This window comes from Carettochelys insculpta, chromosome 1 (assembly GCF_033958435.1).
Source record: "Carettochelys insculpta isolate YL-2023 chromosome 1, ASM3395843v1, whole genome shotgun sequence".
NCBI lineage: Eukaryota > Metazoa > Chordata > Testudines > Carettochelyidae > Carettochelys > Carettochelys insculpta.
The window spans coordinates 293,105,094-293,124,842 of NC_134137.1; the positions used below are offsets into that span (position 1 = coordinate 293,105,094).

Below are 19,749 nucleotides of genomic sequence, written 5' to 3' on the forward strand. Positions count from 1 at the left end.
CCACCTCCAGCCTCTATGCTGCCTGCTCCAGCCTTCTGCCACTGGCTCTGCTGCCACTGGTTGAGGGCTCTGACCCCAGCCATGGCTCCACTGCTGCCGCAGAGGACTTTGGCAATGTCTGCAGCCACTGCTGAGGGCTCTGGCCCCAGCCTCCATCCCTGCTGAAAGCTCTGGCTGCAGCTCTACTGCCACAGGCTCTAGCCTGGGGTTCTCTGGTTCAGGAACATATTGCTGGACTAGAGAATCCTGGTTTTTAGACGTACAGCCTCGAGGAGGAAAGTGCCTGCACGAGAAGAGAAGGAGAGACTGTCTTTTGGAATAGAAAGCCATGAAGGAAATGGGATCCTGGACTCCCTGGAGCAGTGGTTCCCAACCTTTTCACTAATGTGGACCCCCAGTCACCTCCCCCCAAACCTTTCACAGACCCCCATCAAATCCAATTCTAGCTGCTACGTACTCTTCATTAAATTAAATAGAAAAGTACAACATAGATCTTCGTACAGCAATTAATAACATTACTGGAAAATATTTAAGAATAATAATTGATTGTAACTTTGCAATTTATTGAAAACTTATAATCTATGAACATTTTAATTTTTTTTCTCTGACCTCCTGCTATACTCTTTGGACCCCCAGGGGTCTGTGGACCCCAGGTTGGGAACCACTGCACTAGAGGACTCTGCCCTAAGCCCAAAGAATGTTCCAGGAAGGTTAGAAAACTGAGGTAGGGAAATTTACACAGGAGCAAAACCTGTGTCTGTTCACTTCCATTATCACGCATCTCTGAAGAGGAAAAAGCAGTCACGTAGCACTTTAAAGACTAATAAAATAATGTATTAGGTGATGAGCTTTCATGGGACAGACCCACTTCTTCAGATCGGAGCCAAACCAGAACAGACTCAACAATTTTTGGATCTCTGTGCTTTATATATTCTCAAGGTTGGCATATCAGAAGAGCAGAGGGCCGGCAGGAGGGGGGCGTGGGCCGGGGAAGTTAAGAGTTAGGTAAAACAAAGTATGTAAAAGAGTCCTTATAATGGGCCTGGTAATTGCTGTCCCGGTTCAAACCACGTGTGTTGAATATATCACTATTCATCTCTGAAGAGGTGAGCTGTACACTCAGACGCCCCCGAGGTTGGCGCTCTGGGAAAAGACGTACTTTTAAGCAACTGAAGGGACCAGCACTGTTCCTTGGGTGGGGGAGGGTGTCGAGTGCAGTTGACCTGCAGAGTCCTACTTCCATGAAAGGATAACAGAGAGTCCGTTCCTACGAAGTGTACCACAGACAGAGGCTAAGGAAGGAGACAGCATTGCAGCTTAATTCAGACCAAGGGAAATTTAAGAGCATACAGATCTAATTTTTTGGGACCAAAACACAGCAGCCTATTGAAGGGTAGCATGTGACACTGTTGTTGGAAGCATAACTTCAGTTTTCCTGATGTGTCCCTGCTTACTGTCTCAAATGTATTAAAATAATATAAAGGGACTCTGAAATATCACAAGGAGCAGGTTCCAAATACTATCTCCTCCTCTGACAAAGGAACTTCCATGCTAGACTGTGGAAATTCTTCAGGGCAGGAGGCATAACTTTTTTCTCTAAGTTATCTGGCACAATGTGATGCTGTGGGAAAGGTGTTTAAGAGCGTCTAAAGTTGAAATGGTGCTCACGTCAGATTGGCATTGACTTTGAGTGAGAGGTAAGTGCCTCTCTCCCTAAAATGCTTTTGAAAACTCCACCATATTTAAAAAAATTAGAAAACAGATAATGATGGAGTTCAAACAGCCTCTTCAAAAAAGTATGAAATGATCAGGCCTACAGAAAAGGTGTACACCCAAATTGCTTAGTACTCTACAGTGCACAAAAATAGCCCACGCCTACCTGGAAGCTAACAACAAGACACAGACAAGACAAGTTCTTACTCCCTATTGCGCTTTAGGAAATGGAATCAAGGTGAGATTATGGCATTTGCTCGTAAACCCACTCTGTGTTTTAACAGTGTTATCTGGAGTGGAGTTGGGTTCTCCTGACACCACAAATCCATCTTGCCTGATTCCCCTAATGGAATTTTTTCTATTGGCAGGATTTTGAGGAAATGTTGTCGGTAAAATAGCATTTGTTCTGCTCATTGTTTGTTTGCCAAACACTTACTAGGTAGTCTTCGGCAAGTCACTTAACCTTCATATTTGACTTTCCTAATGTAAAACTGTGATAATACTAGCTTGACCATCTAACTGCACACAGTTCCTTGTCATAGTTTCAGGGTTAACTGCATCTTTGAACCCCTCACACCCTGTTCTTCCTGGAGGACACCCCTTAAGGTTTCAGGTTCCTAGTCACCTTGGCTTGGGCAGAGACCTGCTTCTCCCCTCATCTAGACCAGCGGTTTAGACTTGCAGTCCCTCTGCACTTCATTGAGATTTGTATAGCATGTTTACCTTTCTCCAGGGATTACGTTATTATGTACGATTTACCAACCAGCCTTCCAAAGCAAAATGAGCTGCTTCTTAGGGTAAAAGCATTACAGAAAAAACATCCAAAAGTAATAAAAGTTCCTGTATTCATATTAAAAGCTTGCCTGATGTCACATATCAGTTTTATGGAGCCCTAATAAACTAAAGTCCTTTGAAGCCTTCCACAAGGCTTTCCTTAGTATAGGATTCTGTCTGCCTTTGGATCAGGAAGTAGCTCTGTCAGTTTAAATTTAACCTCTTTAGCCCAAGAGCACTTTTGCTTTCCTGAGTCTCTTTGCGAATCTAGTTTGAACCAGTATGTGCGAGCCTGTCCAGGGAGTGGTACCTCTCAGGAGTGAGTCACCCTTAGCCAACCCCCCCCTCCACCCCCCTGGGTGTTTTAGTTCCCTGGAGAAGCAGTGGTAACCACTCCCTTCCCCCCAGCCCCAGCAGAGATGTATACAGTTCCTGGCCCACAACGATACATGTTGCTAAACAAGACACGGGAATGGTCCCCAAAGATACTGCATGGGGTTCCAATATTTCACATTTGTAAAATATGTGGAGTATTTAAAGTGCTAAAATTTACTATTAAATGGTTATAAATCATATGTAGAAATAAGTTGTTGCTGTTGAATACAATAATGATCGGTGTAAACAGTTGGTTTTTATCTCTTGAGCACAGTAAAATGTACATTTAAGAATTGATGTGAGGTGCGGTTAGGGTAGGTCTGCATTTCACAGTAAGCCTGAGCTTTCATTTAAGTTTGAGCCCAAGCTACCCTTCTACCCTCATACAAATCAGTCTGGTTCTGTCATGACTCGCACTCATCACCTGGGTCCTATGACCTTGCTAGGGGGATGGGTCAGATCCTGAGTCTGACTGAAGCTTGGGCCCAACATCTCATTTTTCTGTCTGGCCACAACTCAGACCATGGGCCTGAGTGAGAAGGTTACGTTGTGCAGTAAAGACAAGTTAGCATGGCTGTGAAACTTGGGTCCAGCTATTTTAAATCGAGGCTTACAATAGAGATTGCATGTTTAAGCCTGTTCTTGGAAACGCTAAGCCAAGCGGCATGTGTCCAACAGATGTGGGCTTAGTGTAGTGTGTAGATATACCTTGAGAGAATGATTATCATGCAAAAAGAAACCTGAGGCAGCAAGTTTCAAAGCCCGAGTCTACAGATGCTTAGGCTCATGATGCTTGTATGATGGCACAAAATATAGCTGTGTCCTGTTCAGACTCTGAAATGAACCCCCTCCTTTTGGCCTCAGAGACCAAGCAGGAATATTTACATGGTTATATTTAGTGCCACAGAATGAGCCAGAGTCTGTAGGTTACTTTTAATGTAGATACTCTTATCTCTGATTGTGCTGCTGTGGGTATTTTTTGTAGTGTAGACGATATCCTCAAGGGCTAACATCAAGTTTCTGCATCAGGAATGACTGCTCCAGAAGACTACAGGTCAAACAAAGGACTTGAAAGACACAGTAAAAAAATCTTTTACAAGTTCAATCTGTATGCTCTTAAATTTCCAGTGATCTACAGACAGCTGCCCAACCTCAGGAATATACTCACCAGCAACCACACACCATACCACAGAAACACTAAGTAAAGAACCAATCCCTGTAACCAATCCCATTGCCAACTCTGTCCATATATCTATACCAGTGACACCACCATAGAACCTAATCACACCAGCCACACCATCAGGGGCTCGTACACTTGCACATCCACTAATGCGATATATACCATGTGCCAGCAATGTCCCTCAGCCACATGCATTGGACAGACCAGACAATCTCCGTACCAAAGGATGAATGGACATAAATCTGATGTCAAGAACTGGAATACAAATAAACCTCTAGGGGAACACTTTAACCTCCCTGGGCATTTAATAATGGATTTAAAAGTAGCCATTCTCTACAAACAAATTTTATCACAAGAGTACAGAGGGAGACATCTGAATTGAAATTCATTTGCTAATTTAACATGTTTAACCTGGTCCTGAACAGAAACCTTAACTATCTGCTGCATTACAAGGGCAATTTCCCCATGGTTTGATATTCAGGGGAATGGGACATAGCCTACTTAATTTGCAAATTCATTTGCAAATTTGACTCCATCAACCAAGGATTAAACAGAGACTGGGTGTGGCTGGCCCCTTACAAAAGCAGCTTCTCTGGGCTGGAAGTTCACACCTCCACATTAGAAACTGACAATGGGCCAACCCCCTCCCCCACCCCGGACTGATCTGACTTGTTTTTTTTCTCCTCTCTTAATGTGTACTACTGATAATGGGGCATTTCCAACCTGACTGAATAGACCTTGTCAGTTTTGGCCCTCCCTTTTACTGGGACCCCACTCTTTAAACACTCCTCTGAAACCCCTCCTCTCCCGCACTCATGCATCTGATGAAGCGGGTCTTTGCCCATGAAAGCTTATGCTCCAAAATATCTGTTAGTCTATAAGGTGCCACAGGACTTCTTGTTGTTCTAGCAATGGGGATTGCAGGAGGTGCTGCTGCATCTCCTGGTTCAGTGGCTCCCATCACCTCCACTGTACAATTTGTTCCATACTGGGGAAGTCTGTCATCTTGCCAACTTGAATACCTGCTGAGCTGTTTGTTTGCTTTTTATTTATTCTACTCATATCGGCTGATGCCCGTCCCATGCTGTGTTGGACTCTGGTTTTTCTGGTAGGAAAGGGCCTGGCTGCTCAGCTCCTGATTTAAAAACTTTCACTTTTAAACTATCTTAAGCAGTGTAAATGGTACAGTTCACTCTGTTAGGCTTTTGGGTATTTTGAGTGACCTTTCCCACCATGAAGTAGCACCTCCTTGCCTCCACCTCCCCCAGGACCCCATGCCTAACATTTCTGTTACCAGCCCTTGCAGGGGATTTGTTCCAGTGTGATGATGTGTGTCACTGCATAAGCATAATAGATTCCTTCAACTTCTTAATTTAATGCTTTGCCTTCCTCATCATGGTGTAGGGTCTCAAGACTATTTGCTCTGCTGCTCAACAGCTCCTATCCCAGTTTCCTATTTACTGCTTGTTATGTAGTCAAGACAAAATATTTCCACTCTTTTCAGACCTTTCTTAGTGAAGTGAGTCAGTATGGCCTCCTGCTGACTCAGAGGCAGAGGAGGCTGCACAGAGGCCCTGGTGGGCGGGCCCAGAGCCAGAACACCAGTGGCCTGCCCCTCAGAGGGCGGGGCCTAGGGCTAGAAGGGCCAAGGGCAGGGTTCGGGACCCATTAAAGCCTGGGCCTCTGGGCTGCCCGGGACCCATTAAAGCCTGCCTGAGCTCCCCGGCGCCAGGGGCAGAGGGCCTATCGCCGCCCGGCCAGGCTGGAGGAGCAAGCCCCCAGCGGCCCAGAGCAACCACGGATCCAGATGCCCCAGGGGGACTACTCGGACTTCCCAGACCTGCCAGGACCCTCACGCCGGTGGAGACCCCCTGCCTTGGAGGAAACCCCGGACGCAGCCAGACCGGCAAGGGTGAGTGCCCACGAGACCCCAGGAGAGGCCTGCCCCAGAGTCCCGGTGGACCCCTGCAGCCCCCAGGCCCAGGATTGCCTCGGGCCCACCATGCTACTGCCGCCAGACTACCGCAATGACGTTGACATGAGCAACTGGCCGGAGCCCCCAAAGGAGGATGATCTGGAGGGGGCCAACCCCGCTGGACCCCCTGACCAGATGGACTGGGACCTTCCTCCAGTGGAGGTAGAGGTAGGAAGTGGCCCGGGGAACGACGCTCCCGAACCCATGGCGGTGTGTTGCGGCCTGGATCCCCACCGCCGTGGTCGTGTGTGAGCGACCCCCAGGGCCCCGGGCCAGGTCGCAGTGGAGTGGGAGGGCCTGTGACCCTCTACCCCCTCCCTGACGGGGCAAGCCCGTGCTGGGCCTGTGCTCAACCCTTGTGCTGCTGCCCCGCCCCAAACTGAAGGCTGGGCCCGTACTGTGTTACAATTGTGAACTGCTGCCCCGCCCTGGACTGAGGGCTGGGCCTGCACTGTGTTACAACTGTGAACTGCTGCCCGGCCCCGAACTGGGGGCTGGGCTGATGCTATAACCCTTTCTTTTGGTTGCCGCCTCGCCCTGGGCCAAGGGCTGGGCGTCCTCGGACTCCTGCACTTTGGTAGACTTTTTTTTTAGGGCTTTCCTTCACTGATGCAAAGCACAGCTGGTTCCAATATGCTCCTTGCATTCTTAGTGTGAAAGTAAGTGGTCCTACCACTGCCTGCAAAAGTGTCTTGCTGAACTCCTGTTTGGCTGATATGAACCCTCACTCCACATTTACCTGCTTTGTCTTTATACTATCCTGACCGTGGAGAAAGAGGAAGGAACTGAATGTTGTGACCATTAGTCCTTCCAGTGTTTTAAAGTAAAGGATGGGAAATGAGGGGAAAAGAGACCTCGGGCTTCTATCCAATTACTGCAAGATATTTGTAGAACATTTCTGTACTAAAGGAAGTAAACACAGCGTACTGTAGATGGAACCACCCATTTTTGGAAGTATGTACAGATTGTGCTGGATAACAAAAGTGACCAGTATGACTTGCATGTTATATGTGGCTGTGTGGTTAATGGACTTATTTTAGGATAAATTTGTGTCAAGGCTTATTCAAAAGTGACTTGCATTGTTTCAGGAAGTTAGTGTTTTATATGCCATTTTCCCCTCCCTTTGCTGGTTTACCTAGATAAGTAGATGCTTTTGATCAAACACTCCCTGTATGCGCTAGTGGACTGATGACATAAACTCCTGGGCTACATCTACAAGAGAGGCTTTTCCCAGCATAACTGGGCTTTTTTTGGGAAATCCATGGGGTGTCTATACACAAAATGTGCTTTGTCGACAGTTTGTTGACAAAACTTGGCACATCCAATGGCAGTATTAAACCTCCCCCCATTCAGGTATAACGCCTAGCTCAACAGTGTTGTGTCAACAACACAGCTGTGTAGGTGCTCTGGGGCCCTTTTGTTGATAGTTTACCAGGCAGCCATGTTTGCAGAGCTTCCAGTCAGCTGTTCTGTTGAGAGAGGGCTGGGCAATCTGGCCGCTCTCTGTCGACAGAGTGGATTGTTCTTTCAATCCACTTTTATGTATAGACACTATCTGTCAGCAGAAGTTTTACTGGGAAATCTCTTCTGACTGTGACTTCTGTCAACAGAGGCTTCTCATATAGACATAGCTTTGAGTTATAATCTTGGTTCTCATACTGACACTTTGTCTGGTCTTGAACAAGTCATCTAATGTCACTCTGCATCATTTTGCACATACATAATATGGAGGTGCTTGTCTGTTAGGGATGTATTGTGAAGGGTTATTAGCATTTACATGCCACTTTTCAAGCAATAGCTAAATAATTATATTTACTGTTAGTTATAATGTCTAAGACAACACTGGAAATAAAAGCATTTCTGGCTTGCAGATCACCATCCTTGGTGGAGTAGTTTGATCACAATTTTCAAGATGAAACCTTGAACCCTGCAGTGCATAATCTGAATTAATACTGAAATGGCATTGGTTTAATAGCGTTGATTCTCTTCTTGATGAAGAAAAGTAATTGTGATTGGTGTTCTATGTAAGCATGAAGTGGGGAGGTGATAAATACTCCTGTATGATTCATTAAGAATATTGTTTAATTATTTTTTCATACAAACTGGTGAGGTGCTTAGATACCACAGTGGCTGGAATAGCATAGGAACCTGAATAGATTACCAGCACTGAATGTCTCTGGTGTAGTGCAGACTGTCCTAAGGCATCTGCGTGTGGTCAGGTCTGCTGCTGAGGGTTAGCCCTCCTTTGGTTTTCCTGCATGTGGTGGGGTAAGCAGTTCAGGCAAACCTTTTAGTACTGAAGCACATTGCATTTAACAGATCGTCCTTTACTAACAGGAATAGAAAAGCAAAAAGAAAATAAAGCAAAACCTTAACTTAGGGTCTCAGCTGGCAGAGCAAGTCAGTTTTATTTTCTCTCTTTCCTGAGTCCATGGTTCCTCTCTTTACTGGCCCTTCACTAGCAGGGCTCTCTCGACTCTGGCCCCTTCCTCAGGAGTCAGATCTCTGACCTCCACCTTAGTAAGGTCTGCTCTGAGTCTGACTCCATGGAGATCAATCAGCTGCAGCTATTCTCCAAGACAACACACTGTTCCTGGCAGGCTGAGCTTCCTAAAACTGTTTAGGAAATCCCTCTGCTGAGATCCCCCTTCTTGGATGCCTGTCAACTGTTGCTCTCATTTTAAGACTCTCCTGTCTCCAAGAGTACACCTTCTAGACTTCCTGCTCTGGTGAGCTTCCAGGTGGCTTCTTTCCTTAGCAGCTTCCTGTTACCTTGGAGTACTTACCCCAGATAAACTCATAACCTTTTTATTAGCTCCTGTTATCATTCAGCCATTAACTAGTCATCTAGTCGCCCTTCCCTGCCCTTCCATGGTCTTGAAGGATTGGACCCTGATTCCATTTAAGGGAACCAGTCCTATAATGCCAACAGTAACCAGTATTCTTAACTAGAAATCAATATTAAAACTGTGTAATCTGCATTCTTATGACTGCTTTGCATAAAACATAAGGGTTTTTTTTTTTGTGCTTCAGGGGAAAAAAAAAAAGAGTCAATACTCTGCCAGCTGCCCACCCCCAGCCAGTTTCCCCATCGGAGCTGCTGAGGCGCCAGTACTCAGTTTAAAAACAAAAACAAAAACACTGATGATTGATGTTATGCTAGCTCCTTTTTTGTAGTCATCTGTGTGTAGTAGACAACTCTTACAAGTCAAAAAAGGTCATTGCTGGAAAAGATAAATTCTGTCACTTTACTTGAAGTGTAGCCAAGATCCTTTCTGTGCTAAGTCCCAAGCTTATTTGCTTTTGTATCCATACGCATTTGTATTGCATGTTTCTTATACTGGACCTTGAATAATTGATTCTTGCATCATCCATTCGTATTCCGATAATGGCAAAATGCTAGGAAGGAATATGTAAAAAGCCCTAACCAGGCATGAGATTTATCGAAAAATAATTTTGCCACCGAATGCTCAACAAAATGCCCTTCTGTATGGATGAAATAAATGTCATACGTGGTAGGAATTGACTAGGCAAAGCTTGGTGTTCTTTCATCCAGTTGTGATGTTGCGGGGCAGCTTGTGTAAATAGGTGCAGTGAGTAACTAGGATGAAACTACTAAATTCCTTTTTCACTAGTGAACACCAAGATTAATACCCAGTTTTACAGAGATGAAAATATCTATGTACTCCACGTAACCTCTTGCATCATTCTAGCTGTTTGTACATACTACTTTCAGCAATAAAATGCATGTATTTTAACCATAACCCTTTAAAGCTGAATGCACATATATCACAGCAGTGAATTAATTAAATGCATACCAAAATGAATGTAGTTTAAGGCACTATGTAGCAAAATACCCAAGGCATGAAATTCAGAACAAAATACAATGGGAGGATTTGGGGAGAGGAGAGATGAAAGGCTTGTCCAAGATTTACTGCCTATCACTGGGAGACTTTTGCCTTTAAATTTTTTGAATTGGAGGCTTTTTGTCCTCTGCCAAGCTAGCTGAAGACAGGCTGTATTTTGTGGCCCAAATTTTCATGAAGACTTTACGTAATGCATGGGAAATCCACAATGGCTACGTCTACACTAGCCCAAAACTTCGAAATGGCCATGCAAATGGCCATTTTGAAGTTTACTAATGAAGTGCTGAAATACATATTCAGCGCCTCGTTAGAATGCTGGCAGCCGCGGCACTTTGAAATTGTCGTGGCTCGCTGCCGCGCAGCTTGTCCAAACGGGGCTCCTTTTTGAAACAGCAGATAGGAATAAGCAGATTTCAAAGTTGCTGGGGTCCTTTCGAAAAGGAGCCCTGTCTGGACAAGCTGTGGCAATTTTGAAGTGCCGCGGCTCCTGGAATTCTAATGAGGCACTGCATATGTATTTCAGCGCTTCATTGGTAAACTTCGAAATGGCCATTTGCGTGGCCATTTTGAAGTTTTGGGCTAGTGTATACATGGCCAATGGTCAGTCTATTTGGGGGTGGGGGGAACCTCTATCAATTGAATGCTCTGGCTCATTCAAAAAAGTGCCTCCTTTTATATTGCAGAGAATATTTTGATGTAGGATTTTTTCTAATGAGATAGATACATCAACACTCTACAATAATTTTATATGAGAAAACATTTTACTACTTGCAGAAATAGAGACTATTTTGGTATGCAGTCTAAGACTGTTAATAAGCTTCTGTGCTTTTGCCAAAGTATCCTGGTCAAGTGGCTTAATCACTGTTCATCTACTTTATTATGCTTCAGGAGAATACTTGTCAACTTCACTGTGCAAAACATCTAAGAGATAACTGAACAAAATCATAGGAGTCCAATACTTCAGACGCTCTTCATTAGATCTCTGGGGAATTTAAATCACACACTGGTGGGCTGAAACTAAAATATAATCAGCTTGGCAGCAGCAAACCAGTAATAGGACATCTTCAGCAAACTTGAAAAATCAAATGCATGTCCAAATTTTATCATTTATTGAAAGGAAGTGGATGATATTGGATTTGACTGTAATTTTTGCTCATGCTGTCACTAAATCTTATTGTAAATTGCAAGATACCTTTTGTCTAAATGAGTAAGAACAGCTATAGGTTTGATCATTTGGTAGGGAGAGGCAGGGTCCATAACTGGATTTCAGCACAGTAAAACTTATTGGGGAGTACTGTGAGACATATGGAAAGAGAGAACTTGATCACTAATAAGTGTCTATCAGCTAAAATAGGTTGCTTACCATTTATGAACTACATAAATCCTTTTACAATAGAAAACCTAAATGGAATGTTTCCTGTTCCTGATGCTGGTAAAACATTCTTGTAAAACAAAAGTTTTGGGGTTTTTTTTATTACTTTTACTCTTTTAAAGGAAGAAATAAGCTACTTGGTTCTCATTTGTCACCCCAACCACGTATTTTCATACTCCTATAGTATATGGCTGAATAAGTAGTGTGTCTTCACTTTCTACATTATTTTAAAAAATGTATTAGAAATACTTTAAAATATGTTCATCATATTAGTTACTTTGACCATTATTTAATGTAAATAGTTTGATGGGAAGTCCAATGTTAGGTGGAGTTAAAATATGAAACATGAATATAAAATCTGAATTTTAATTTCTTTTCAGGTAGAAAGACATGACATGAATACTCTGAGCTTGCCACTTAACATTCGCCGTGGGGGCTCAGACACCAACCTCAACTTTGATGTACCTGATGGGATCTTAGAATTTCACAAAGTGAAACTTAATGCAGATAGCCTGAAACAAAAAATTTTAAAAGTTACAGAACAGATCAAAATTGAACAAACGGCCCGTGATGGAAATGTAGCTGAATACTTAAAACTGGTGAACAGTGCAGACAAGCAGCAGGCTGGCCGTATTAAACAAGTCTTTGAGAAGAAGAACCAGAAGTCAGCCCACTCTATTGCCCAGCTGCAAAAGAAATTGGAACAATATCACCGAAAGCTCAAAGACATTGAACAAAATGGATCTTCCAAAAGTTCCAAAGATACTTCGAAAGATAACTTGAAGGATAGCCAGCCCTCTTTAAAAGATGTCCATGGCAAATCTCGTACCAGTGGCCAAGGTGCTGAGAGCAGCAAATCAAGTGTGCCGGGTGTCTCCTTGACACCACCAGTGTTTGTTTTCAGCAAGTCGAGAGAGTTTGCAAACTTGATTCGAAATAAATTTGGAAGTGCTGACAACATTTCTCACTTGAAAAATAGCCTGGATGAATTTCGGCCTGAAGCTAGTTCCAGGGCTTATGGTGGCAGTGCTACTATTGTGGATAAACCTAAATATGCTAGTGATGATGAATGCTCAAGTGGTACATCTGGCTCTGCAGATAGTAATGGGAACCATTCCTTTGGGCCTGGTGGGACAGAGGCTCTGGACAGCCAAGCAAAGCTTTCCATGATCTTGGAGGAACTGAGAGAAATAAAGGAGACACAGTCCCAATTAGCTGAGGATATAGAGAACTTAAAAGCACAGTTTAAAAGAGACTATGGTTTTATTTCTCAAACACTACAGGAGGAAAGATACAGGTATATTTTTGTTCTTTTGAAATGGCTTTTGTGCAGCTGTAGGAATTGATTCAAAAGTATTTTATGCAAGCCTTTAGCATTTTTTTAAAAGGTGAACTTTGTGTTCAGTGATCACGGTCAGCTACCCACATTTTGGTTTCTTCTGTTCACCTCAATTACATTTGTAACAATGATATTTCACTGTGCAGTAGGTGACCAATCTGTGCAATTGTCAAAGGCTTTTACGGAATGCTTGGCTATCTGACACTTCACTGACATTACATTGTGAATATTACCTACAATTGGTGTCAGTGCTGTCAGATCCAATGGACTGCTTCTGATTTAATGTAACCTGGGCCTGATGAGTGGCCTCTGATGTAATATAGAGCTTTGCAGTTGACAGTATTTCCTTACTAATGAGCTATTGCCTCCAGTTTGGTATGGTGAATGTTTTCAAGCACATTGCTTTGAAATTGGGAAGTTTGAAGACACAGTGTAGTAAACTTGTGGGCTCATTAGCTGTTTGACAATTAATCCCTTGAACATCCATTGTGGAGAGCTTTTTACATTCTGCAGAATATAGCAGTCCTCATACCAGAGACTAAAAGCAGACACAAGCCACATTTTTTTAAAGTGAATAGTGATTTTCTGGGGGGTTGGCTTCCCAGCCCAAGAAAATCCCTTAATTGTGTCATATTAGTTGTGCAATAAGTGTATTGGTTAATGGCTGAATATAGTTTCGACTGTGCTAACTGACAAAATATTCATACAAACACAATATTATTAAAATTTCCTTTTGCAGTTCTCCAAGTGTAGAGCAGGCAATTTATTTCAGTTTGTTTATAATGTCTGGAAAATATGTAGAAACCCCAATGACAAGATTTGAATTGTGTTCTGAAAGGAGAAAGGGCATAAACTGGATACACTTGTCACTGAGGCTGTGTCTACACTACGAGATAAAATTGAATTTAAAGGAGTTAGCTCGATATTAAAACGTCACTGTTTTCATTGTGAATGCCATTACCTCGAATTAGTGAGCCTTAATACTGATAACAAAATGTCGCTCTTACTGGATGGGTATAGTGTCAATTTTTAATTTAAAATTTAAAATAAAGCCTATGGTGGAAGTGCCATGTCTTTCATTCAAATTTATTAGCCTCCAGAAGCATCCCGTGTGTATCCCACAAAGCTACGTGGTGACCCTCCATGTATGGCTGCTTCCTTCTCTGCTGCTCTCCATCCAGGTGCGCAGAAAGAAGGTCAGAGAAAACCCACCGATTTTTGATTGAATTAGAATTTGAATTCTGCAGCGCCCAGGCCTGTAAATATAGAAGTCCGGATGCGCAGCTGACAGAACCAGGAAGGGGTGGACAGGGCTGATAGCACGGCTGCCTGCCACTACACCAACATCCACAGAGGATGCACAGCACAGGGAACCTGGGCAAGTTGGGGGAGGTCTGAATTCTGTGATTGGGTGCTCTGAATTCTGTAACAATGCTTTGCATTCTGGGATCCTAACATGAAACACCCACACACAACCGGGGCTAAAGCACTGTGGATTAGGTACCCACAATGCACTGCTCACACTGTCGAATTTGCATAGAGCAATGGGGATGCAGAAATTCAACACAAAAAAACGATGGGTTGAATTTCAAGGTTTGTGTACACTTAAATTTGAATTGATAAGAACGAAGTTAAAAATCAAATGTATTAAAAATCGAACTTCTCATAGTGTAGACGTAGCATCAGTTGTTTTTATGTTGCAGTATTAAAATCTCTTAGTCTTTCGAATATAGTTCTGTTATTCCACCAATCAGGGTCATTTGTCAGTCCTTGGGAAACACGCCCTTGCCCCCATATTTTTTTGTTACAAACTGAAGTATTGATGACTTGAGGTACAAGAAGATTACTTTTAAAGTACAGCAGTGTTCTAACATGGTCTAACAGCATTTGTATGGAAGGAGCTAAATTTAGATTCCGTTTTTTCTCTGAAAAAGGTATGAACGATTGGAAGACCAGCTAAATGATCTGACAGATCTTCATCAGCATGAGACTGCAAACCTAAAACAAGAGCTAGCCAGCATAGAGGAGAGAGTGGCATACCAGGCCTTAGAACGGTCACGAGATGTTCAGGTATAATCAGCTTGTTACCTCACCTAGAAATTTTTGCAAAATTTAGAATAATATTTGCATTAGGGATTAACACGTAACCAGTTAACCAATAAGTATCAATCTTATTGGTTTCAGTTAACTTGTAAACTCTGCTGCCAGCTGGAGCCAAGGACTCTATTGCTGCCCTGACGGCAGCAGCTGGGAAGGCCCCCAGGCCTGAGAGCTGACGGGTAGCAGGGAGGGACCCTGGAGTCGGCAGTGGCCATTAGTGACCTGGGGCCTAGAGGATGACATTCAATCCTACTTAAAACATGGGAGTGCTGCAGCACCCATCTGCATCTCTAGTTTCCCAGTTAAACATTTAACTGTGTAACTGATAACATTTTAATTTTACACATTTACATTTTAACCAATATTTGCATCTCTAGTTTGCATTCAAGGAATATTAAAGATTTAGGCCCAATTTTTGACACAACTAAAGGGAAATCTTGGGCCCTGTTGGAGTTAATGGCAGAATTCCGTTGAAGTTAATGGGGCCAGGATTTTATCTGCTAGGCTACATCTGTACTAGCCAAAAACTTGGAAATGGCTGTGCAAATGGCCATTTTGAAGTTTACTAATGAAGCACTGAAATACATATTCAGCGCCTCATTAGCATGAGGGCGGCCGCGGCACTTCAAAATTGACGCGGCTTGTCCAGACGGGGCTCCTTTTCGAAAGGACCCCGGCTACTTTGAAGTCCCCTTATTCCTATGAGCAGATGGGAATAAGGGGACTTCGAAGTAGGTGGGGTCCTTTCAAAAAGGAGCCCCGTCTGGATGAGCCACGCGGCAGCAAGCCACTTCAATTTCAAAGTGCCACAGCTGCCCGCATGCTAATGAGGCGCTGAATATGTATGTCAGAGCTTCATTAGTAAACATCGAAATGGCCATTTGCATGGTCATTTCGAAGTTTTTGGCTAGTGTAGACACGGCCCTAGTGTTTTATATTCTGATGAATAAAGTCCTGTGGATTCTAAAAGGTGTCTTAGACCTGCTGCTCTGTCTTCTTGAGAGGAATAAGGAGTCTATTAGTCTAATGTAAAATATCTGAAATGCAATGATTTTGTATTTCCTGCAGTCTCTGGAAGAGCAGTAAAATAACACTATTCTCAGCTGTGTGCTGACATAAATTAATGTCCAAATCCCTTCCTAGATTAATACTAATATAGCATGCCACAGCCCAATATAAATTTTGAATTTATTGCAGAAGAATTGGATAATTGTTAAAAACTGAGTAAGATGCCAAGTCATTAGTAAAACACCCACGTAGACTTGTAAATTATAAACACAGTTTAAGATGAACTAAGAAGTTTTTAATCTATTGAGAACATTTTGCCCCTGTGGTTTCCCCACAAGTTGTATGTTTCACTAATTCTCAATGCAGTGAAAAGTCGCTGTGTTCCTTTATGCACTTAGTGATGAGTATTTTATCACAACTAAACACAGTAAATGAAGTAGAAGATTTTAAACTGATTTCTTTTGGAAAGTATGTATTTGTTGTCACTTATGTCTGCACATATGTTGGGTTAGTAAATGGGGGATTATTTTATTTAAAGAGCACTTTTAGTTCATCAATAAACAAAAGAATTAGATTTAAGCATTGAGGTTCAGAACACAAGAACTATGGATTGAAAAAAACCCAAAATATAAACTGGAATTCCATCTACCTAAAGTATAAAATGATTGAAGAAAAGAGTAAGTGTGAGTAGATATGTCTTTGGTGCAGATTAATGGCAAGCCTGGGGACTAGGTTGTCAGCTTTATACAGATGATTGGAAATTGTTATTTATTGTACAAAATAACAAGTTGGAAAGTGAATTATAATTATAGTAATGTTTGGACAGCTTAATTCTGCATTCTCCTTGTTAAAAGAAAACATTGAGGACTGTAGCTTCTTTTAAGAGGACATTTTGATACTTAAATGATATAACTGTAAGCCATGTCAACTTGGAAAATGTTCAGTATGGATTGGCTTTATGTCCTCCAGAGACGTGGGTTCTCAGAATTAATTTACAACTTGAATTAATTGTCCTTTGCAGTGATGGAGTGACTGACTGTCTCTTAGTCTATGTCTAGACTGAAGGCATCTGTTGGGAGATTGGAGGTGTGTTGGTAGAAGTCTGCCATGTCAGGAGCATTCTACCAACATCTTTGTCTTCCTTGTTTCACAAGGAAGAAGGGATGTCTCTGCAGAGGGGGTTTTCCTGATGGTTGGCCCCGTGTGGACAGGCCAAGTGTTTGGGAAAGCCTCTCCTGATGGGACTGTCAGCAAGAGCATTTGCTTATCTTTTGCCAACAGTTCTCAGCATTCTAGACACAGCTTTACTGAGATCACAGTCCCAGCGCCATATAATGGGTAGCATTCAAGAGAATGAAAGTTAATTTAGACCAGAATGGAAGTGTAAACCTAATGGATCCATATTGCACAATTGATTTAATTGGTGTCACAGCAAGCCAGCAGTATTCTGATGTTTTCAGTGCAGTATGCAAAAAAACAAACTTTGATGCTGGTTTGATACAGTGAAGTTACCATACTTGCTGTTTACCTAGTTCCTTTACTCACCAATACATCCAGAAAACATGAGAAATGCTGAACACTATTTTTCTCAAGAGCCGTGTCTACACTAGCCGGCTATTTCAAAATAGACAGGCCAACTTCGAAATAGCGCCCAGCGCATCTACACATGCCAAGTGCTATTTTGAAGTTGAAATCGACATAAGGCGGCAAGACGTCGAAATTGCTATCCACATCAGAAGATGGAAATAGCGCCCTATTTCAACGTCCAGTGTCGAAGTAGGGCATGTGTAGATGAGCCGCATCCCACTACGTCGAAATAGCAGGGTCCTCCATGGCGGCCATCAACTGAGGGGTTGAGAGATGCTCTGTTCATCCCCTGAGCTCTATGGTTGCCGTGTGCAGCAGCCCCTTAAAGCTCCATGCCCCCTGATTTCCTGTGGCAGGAAGCTGAGAGCGTACAGGCAGCAGCACAGACACGTGCACAGCCTGCACACCCTCCAGATGCCCAAGTCCCCTACCCAGCACCCATGGCAGCCAGCCAGTCCCCCAAGCACCCACAGGGCACCCCCCCAAGGAGACCCTGGGCTCCTAGCTGTCCACCCAGGGGGAAGAGGCAGCGGGGCCCCTCCTGGTCAGATGCCGAGATCTGGGACCTGCTGGGGCTTTGAGGTGAGGAGGAGGTGCTCCAGGTAATGGGGAGCAAGCAGTGGAATGCAGATGCATTCGCCCAGCTGGCTGAGGGCCTGGCTGCCCGGGGTCACCCTGTCCGCACTCCTGACCATGTCAGGAGTATGGTCAAGGAGCTGCGGTGGGGTTATGCCCAGGCCCGGGACACAGCCAGCCGGTCTGGGGCTGCCCCCGCTGCTTGCCCCTTTTACAGGGAGCTCAGGGAGATCCTGGGCCCCTGGTACACCTCCTGCCCACCAGCCACCCTTGACACCTTGGCTGACGAGCCCCAGCAGGCCCCGGAGCTGGAGTCCGGCCCAGAGGCCAGCCCTGCACCCCAGGGGCCCTCAGAGGAGCCCACCCCGGGACAGCAGAGGAGGAGGAGGAGGGCTTCAGCAACGGGGGGGCTCCTCATCAACTTCACCTCCCACAGCTCCAGCAGGGCATCCGCCCAACAGGTGTCCCCCGACTGTGGGAGCAGACCATCAGGTATGTACCCCAGGTGCACACCCCCGGGTTAAGGGGCGGGGAGAAGGGACACTTTCCTTCCACACACCCAGCTGACCCCGGCCCACCATGGCCCAGCCAGACCACCGCCCTGAGGACAGCAGTGGCATGTCCCTCAGAGCCCGTTGGCACCTGCCCCTCAGGACAGCACCATGCCCCATCCCTGGGGATAGGGGGGAGCAGAACCACAGAAGGGGGTCACCCCTGAGGGGGGACACCACATCCATCATCATCCCTGGGGGACAGGGGATGGGGGACCAGCAGCGGAGGGGTGGGGGGACGTGGGCCACGAGTCAGGGTCCAGACTAACGGCTGTCTTTGCTCTTTCCCGCTCTATTCCTCAGCCACACCATCTGAAGGCCTCGACAGCACAGGTGCTACATCCATTGTGCCGGACAGCCCACCGGGGCCGTTGCATCGGGGCAGCCCACGGAAGAGGAGGGACCAGCCCCGAGACGAGTCTGCCACCTGCAGAGCCAGCCGCGGGCGGCCACTGACCCCCCAGTTCCTTGCCACCCTCCGGCGTCAGGTGGAAGTTTCAGATCACCACCTGCAAGTGGAGGAGCGCTGGCTCCACTTGCAGGAGAGAGTGCTGGCCTGGCGCCAGGAAGCTTGGGGGTCCTTCATGAGGACTTCTGAGCAGATCACCAAGCAGATGGCACCCCCCGCCGCTCCGGCCGCCACCCTCTCAGCCGCCCTCCACCTGTCCTGCAGCCTGCCAAGGAGGGCGACCACAGGGCTCAGGAGCCAGCCCGGCCATACCTGCCAGTTCTCCTGGCCCCCACCCAGCCTTGACAGGGCCTCCGGCCCAGATGTGGGTCGCACCCCCCCATGCCAGGCGCTGGATGGTAGGCGCAAAGGGGGCCAAGGACTGGGCCCCCCAGGCCCCCCTTTGTACATATTCCCCCCCATTATTGTACATAGTTGCCTTGTCCCACCCTCCTTTAGCAGCTGTCCCCCCTACCCCAATGTACATAGTTCCCCATTTTTTAATATAAAAGTTCACCATTTTTGTTTCAAGAATACTTGGTTTATTTAAAACAAAACAAACGTGTGGTGTGGGGGTGGGCGTGGCTCACCAGGCTTGCCCTGCTGGCGTTCACCCTGCAGCCTGGCCAAAATGGGCCCGCAGGGCCTCCTGGACCCGGATCCCCTCATGGTCGGCTTGTCGCCTCAGTGTGGCAGCTGGCTTGGGGTAGGCCATTGCAGCTTCCACAGCCCAGCCCTGCACAAATGCCTCCCCCTTGCCCTCCACCAGGTTGTGGAGTGCGCAGCACACGCCAACAACCTGGGGGATGTTGGGGAGCCCTGCGTCCAGGTGGGTGAGGAGGCACATCCAGTGGTCTTTGAGGCGGCCGAAAGTCCACTCGACCA

The 19,749-nt window shown here is 45.2% G+C and overlaps 1 protein-coding gene across 2 annotated transcripts in view; it reads left to right on the plus strand.

Annotated features, from left to right (window-relative positions):
- Positions 1-19,749, plus strand: part of TMCC3 (transmembrane and coiled-coil domain family 3) — a 245,320-nt gene that overhangs the window by 222,058 nt on the left and 3,513 nt on the right. For both annotated transcript variants that reach the window (XM_074983986.1, XM_074983984.1), the window contains exons 2-3: positions 11,636-12,552; positions 14,529-14,664. In XM_074983986.1, the coding sequence (XP_074840087.1) occupies positions 11,636-12,552; positions 14,529-14,664 (1,053 nt within the window). The remainder of the gene's footprint in view (positions 1-11,635; positions 12,553-14,528; positions 14,665-19,749) is intronic.